The sequence below is a fragment of the Mytilus edulis genome, chromosome 12 (assembly GCF_963676685.1).
Source record: "Mytilus edulis chromosome 12, xbMytEdul2.2, whole genome shotgun sequence".
NCBI lineage: Eukaryota > Metazoa > Mollusca > Bivalvia > Mytilida > Mytilidae > Mytilus > Mytilus edulis.
In genome coordinates this window covers 65,508,653-65,514,949 of record NC_092355.1, presented here as the reverse complement: position 1 = coordinate 65,514,949, position 6,297 = coordinate 65,508,653, and the positions used below count along the sequence as shown (strand labels likewise).

Below are 6,297 nucleotides of genomic sequence, written 5' to 3'. Positions count from 1 at the left end.
GAAATCACAAAATACGATAACCATAAATAATGGAAGATCTTGTGAATGCGTGACGATGGTGATTTCAACACCAGATTTGAAACCACAATATCAACCATTTGGAAATTCGATTCTGCTTTATTGTGATTTACCAATTGTAAGATTGAGAAAGTTCCTTTGTAAAATGTAATGCCTATTACATGGACACATTAATATTTATATAAAATTAATAAATTACTTTGAGTTGTGTTTAATATATCTTTTATGCATACAATTAATTGTGGTGATGACTATAACAATATGTCATTTTGTATAAAAATTATATTGTTATAAGTTTTATAGTAAAGTGCCAGTCTTCCTAAGAATTGGACAGTGGTGAAAACATGACCTAAAAAACCCACCCAATTTGACATAGGTTTCAGTTCATAATATGCAGTTTTGCACAAAAATAACATTCATTTCCATTTTCTGTTCTGGTAAAAGAAGATATAATTTGGTTGAAATGCATTTGAAGTTAACGAATAAGGGACGATAACTCTGTAATTTGCTATCGTTCTAACCAATTTTCTAACCAAGTTATTTGATATTACCAGACACACACAAACGAAAGACTGACACTTTACTCAGGATGATGGTTAGTATTAAAAAGCATGATAAGCTCGTTGGGTTTTTTCTAATCATGTTTTAACTTTAACCTAAATTGCCTGATTCTTACAAAGACTGGCACTTATTTGTTATACAATTCATAGTTAATTGCTTTAAAAATGTATATGTAACCATTGTTTTCCGTCCGTGAATTCGGAGGGTTGAAAGAGTTGGTGTGTCTATTGGTTGCGGCTTGTCGAATTATTTTAAACAGTAAACACTTTTTTTTTAATACTATCCTTATTGTTTATATGACTATATATCTTCAATATCAATGAAGCAGTCACTGTATACCAGAAGAAGAAGAAGAAGTGATGCTGTTTGTGAGATCTTGCTTTGTTGATTCAGAAAAGAAAGCAAACACAATCAAGCATCTAATACTAGCCTTCCTGATAACGATTAAAAAGATTTTGATTAGAATTTATTTTACGATATTGACCTTATCGGACAGTATACTGATCCAAAAACGTCTAATTATGATAAGTTGAGTTGCTATTTCAAAAAACAACGTGTGCTTTGTTGCTATTCTTTAATTTGTACAAGCATTCATTCATGATGACGTTGATATTTGATTTATATTGTGGATGTCTGATTAAAGACACACGCTGAATGTTATACTTTTCTTTGATTGCAGGCATATACACTATAACAATGAACTTGTTAACCAGATGTGTTTTCGTGTTTGTTTTACTAACACTTAGCATGTTGGCGAAGACTATAGATTGTCATAAACAGTGTAAATGTTCATCTATGCAGTCTAATAAACACGAAGCAATTTGCAGAGGACGCGACTTGCATTATATTCCATTATTTCCTGAAAATATTTATAACGTTAGAATGATTGGAACAAACCTAACGTTCATTGATGAAAATGGGTTTGATAATTTGACACATATCATACTAAAAAGGTTTGACCTGTTTGATAATTTGATATCATACATTCACCCAAATGCGTTTACAAATCTGACATTTCTTGCAACACTAAATATTTCAAACGAAAATAGATTAAATGTTGATGTTCTGAAAAAACTAGTATTTTTTCCCTCCAAAAAACTTGAACACTTAATATTTGAACATAGCAATTGGTCGTATTTGCCATTAGACATGTTTTCAAAATTTTCAAGGAATAAAGTAACCAATCTCAGAATAATGGGCAATGCATTATCTAGCATTAAATGTCAAACATTCTCTGACCTGAATAGTTTGTTCTTTCTTATTCTTTCCGAAAATTTCATACAAGATATAGATATGACCGGAATACCAAGTACTGTTATCAGGCTTGTTTTAAATGACAATATGCTTTCAACAATTCCCAATATGTGTGTAAATAGACATGATGGAAAAGGAATAAAAAGCTTACTCCGAAATTTGTCAGTTTTAGATCTAAACGGTAATACCATTAGTAGAATTCAGGAAAAGTCATTATCATGCTTGCCCAAATTAAAAAAGCTTCTTATAAATGGTAATCCTATTAGCCGAATTCATAGTAACATATTTATGAACAATCCGATGTTATGTTTAGTGCAATTGTCTAAAATAGGATATTCCTTAAAAAAGATTGACGACTTCGCATTCAATAGTTCATCATTAAGTAGCCTTATGATGCAAGAAACAAATTTTCACTGTGATCAGGGAAACTATAACCCCAAAACTATCTTTTCTTTTTCCCAGAATCTAACATCTCTCTACCTCGACCATAGTTATCTTCCACGAACAGAAATAAAACTGCAACAGATGTTTTTACCTTTAAAAAAACTAAAGGTTTTAAGTCTTTCTTCGACGAGCCTCACTTTTCTTCCGAAAAACATATTTCCAAACTTTCAATCTTTGGAGGTATTAAGTTTGACTGCAAATAGATTTGCTGGTTGGAATGACGGACATTCAGTGTTTGGTAATATGACTTTCCTTAGAAAACTGTACCTGTCAAATAATCTTATAAAAATTATCAACGCAACATCTTTTCCGTTGGATGTACTGAATTCGTTGGAAGAATTAGATCTTACTGTTAACCCATTTGCGTGTACTTGTGATCAACTCTGGTTCACTAAATGGATAAAGACAACAAAAGTTAAGCTGATTAGGTACCCGGAATATAACAGGTGTCGTCAGTCACCCGAACTTGACAATGTGGAGCTTAAAAAATATGCTGAATCTGAAATGCAGTGTCCACCTTGGAATCCGTTATATAGCATGGCAATTGTACTATCCTGTTCATGATTATCATTGGTAACCTTTATAACAATAGGTTTGAAATGTCAAACAAATATTAAGAATTATATATACTTATGGAGAGTTAAATACAATAGAAAGAAAGATTATTTCCCTTTAACAAATGCAGATGATTTCGAATATCATGCTTTTGTGTTTATTGTGACGCAGACCGCAACTGGGTGCATCGAACGTTTTTACCAAAAATAGAACAAGACGAAGGTATCAAGCTCTGCATTCATCATAGGGACTTTGAAGTAGGAGAATCGATCACTGCAAACATCAATAAATATTTAGAGAAATCATGGAAAGTTGTTGTAATATTATCAAATGAGTTTGCGAAAAGTGAGTGGTGTCAATGGGAAGTTGATGTAGTGCAGGAGCGACGTAGAAGGTATGGAAAAGACGTGTTCCTTTTAATAATGCTGAAAACTATCGACTCTAAGCATATGACAAATCAGCTAAGAGCTCTATTGGACAGTGCGCCAAGTCTACGATATCAATCTTGGGTCAGCGAGGATCTTTTTTGGGTTGCTGCAATTGAGACGTTGAGGAAACCATTAGAACAGGTTACAACCGCTCTTTTATAAGAGTATTTTATATTTTTATATTTAAAAACCGGCGTGCAAAAAAACATTTCAATATGTTATGGAATGTTCTTTACGTGTGCATATAGTTGATAACTGAAACTTCTGAAATGTCGTTATTCCTTTATCTTTTATAATATATTTTATTCATCGTACATTAATCGGATGACATATTCTGTGAAATTGGAGTTTATGAAAGTCTTGTTTGATCTCTGGAAGACGTCATACCTATGTATATATTTGAACAGCAACTTTGCTGTTTTAGGCACAGATTTCGGTGAAATTTGACATGACTTACAACCTAAGCAGGCACATTATAATTGTATTACAAAATGAACATCTGTATATATAGTGTCTTTTTGTTGCTTTGCTTATGAATATTAATTTGAAGATAAAAAATGAGGTGCATGTTATTTTGGCTACGTTTTTGCGAGATGTAAATGAAGATATATGTAGACAAAAGTAATACGTATTGTTAGGAATGACTTGTGAGAAGATCTAGAAAATAAGATGATATAAACAGAAATCACGACTTTGGTGACTAAATGGGACCAATATGATAATTTTATATTTTGCTATCTAATAAAAGATATGAATATGAATAAAAAACGTAGATGTAATAAGTTAATTGGACAACAAACCAAACACACAAAACAGATTCAAAGATATGTTTTCATCAATTGTAAACAGGTTTAAATTTTGAAATTAAAGTTGCAATCTTGAACATCTTTTTTCTGCTCACTACGCAATAGCACCATAGATAATTTACATTTTGTCCGCATATATGGTGTAGTAGTCAGAGCCTTTTAAGGATGACAAGGGCTCGCAGTTATATTTCTTTGGGGGGGTTAAAATCACGTAATCAATTCTGTCATTAAGTTCTTTTTGAATTAATCAAAGTTATGACCTAACACACCTCTCACTTGAAATACATATGACAAGAAAATAGATTTATAGAATAACTAATCAAAGACTTTAAATATCGAACAATATTCAACAAGTGACAGAACAACATATCAAATCACGAATGAGCGTTGCTCATGAGTTAGTTATCTGTGTTTTCGGTCAGGAGTGTAATATTTTTCGATTTTTTAATTCTTTGATTAGTTATTCTTTTCAGTACATTGGCAAATGTTTTTTTATTATGAAATAAAAGTAGGAAATGTCTTTTATTTTATGGCGTCAGAGGACTGAAATAACCAAGATTATTTTACATGTGAAATTATAAATTTTTATTTCATTAAGAAATCAATGTTACTCATCGCAAGTTTGCAACCAATGTGATAATATAGGGTTATTGCATGAATATTGGGGAATATTGTCCCGAGTAGAATTTTATATTGCACGAGCTTTCGAGTGCAATATATGTTCTACGAGGGACAATATTACCCAATATTCATGCAATAACCCTTATATTGTATAGCAATATAATATTTGAAAGTAAACACTGGTTTAAACTAAGATATTGTCGTTCATGACGTCATGCATTTTGAAGATTTATTGCACTAGAGCAATATTATAATTTATTGCACGCTAACTTTTGGTTACTTTCTGTGGGAAATATCATATTGCTATACAATAAAATGAGTTATCTAACATGTAATCGGAAAATTGTTCGGATGAAACAACAATGAACAGTTTTAAAGACGATGCGACATTAAATGGAATGGTCCGCATAAAGCAAGCATTACTTCTTTATATAAGAGGAAACGTTACTTATGGTCAAGCAATTTATTAAAATAAATCGAAGGACAGGAAACACAACGATTAAACGAAAAAAAGAAGCAACAAACAAAGTTTATAAACATAACATAAAACAGCTATATTACTGCCACCAAAAGCCAGTTATAAACCTGTATACTATGGAAAAGTAAGACGTTTCTGAAATGGATAATACAATATTGACATATCGACATTCATCAATAACATGTTAATGCTATATATAAAGGGTGTGAGATACTCTATTTGAAAATAACAAGCTTCAAAAAAGACTGTTATGAATTGATAGTATATAAGTAAAAGAACTAGACAAGCAGAACAAATTAAGGGTTCGTGTGCTTGTTTTCGAGATAATAGCCATTAACAAATTTGCGGGAATTAATTATCTGTAGACTTTTTATACATTTTAAATTAGCAACTTTTTTCTTTGAAAAAATCATGAAAAATTATCAAGGGTTTCAGAAGAAACACCGACATAGCTAGATAATACAATTAATTATCTAATTACAACCACAATTTGAAATAAAGAATTATTGCAATTTTCATTGTTAATAATAAATGTTATATCAGTATTACAAATCTAATCTTAAATCAATCCTAATGTTATCTTATTTTTAGGGAAAAAAATTCAAATTCAAATGTGACTTCACTTAGTGTGTTTTTTTTAGAATTTCAAATGTGACGTCACTTTGTGCGTTGATGCTTTGACTCACTTGGCTCTGTATTTGTTTGTGCTATGATTAGGTTGTTTCACGTAATGTATCCGTTTTTATTCTGTAGCTAGTCACCACTTCAGTTTTATCATGTATATCTATCATAAAGTCATTATTTTATAAAATTTACTGTTTGCAAAAGTATGAGTTATTCTATATAGTTACATCTATTACAATTTGCATAACTATTAGACGAATTGGAACTTATGATAATGAATAAACATCTGTCTTATACCTAATATTACAGGCTGCCTTCTAACTTTTTGACAATTTGTGATGTACTAGTTGCTGCATTTTAAAGGTATAGTTCATAGCTTGTTATTTTTATTTTGTAGAATATATTTTTTTCATCTATTCTGTTTTGCAGCTTTGCTTAACTATTCTTAAAAAAATACAAATTCAAATGAGGTTTGACAACAAGACACTAACAATCAAAACCAAGCAGT

General features: G+C 30.9%; 1 protein-coding gene across 1 annotated transcript; it reads left to right on the top strand.

Moving 5' to 3' along the window:
- The first annotated feature begins 1,262 nt into the window (after positions 1 to 1,262).
- LOC139497952 (leucine-rich repeat-containing protein 15-like) lies at positions 1,263 to 4,254 on the top strand. The gene has a single exon (XM_071286204.1). The coding sequence runs from the start codon at positions 1,276 to 1,278 to the stop codon at positions 2,839 to 2,841; it is 1,566 nt and encodes a 521-aa protein (XP_071142305.1). The 5' UTR covers positions 1,263 to 1,275; the 3' UTR covers positions 2,842 to 4,254.
- Positions 4,255 to 6,297: the final 2,043 nt, after the last annotated feature.

What these genes read in the sequence shown, in the direction of transcription:
- LOC139497952 (XM_071286204.1), top strand. Translation starts at nt 1,276, where the DNA reads ATGAACTTGTTAACCAGATGTGTTTTCGTGTTTGTTTTACTAACACTT.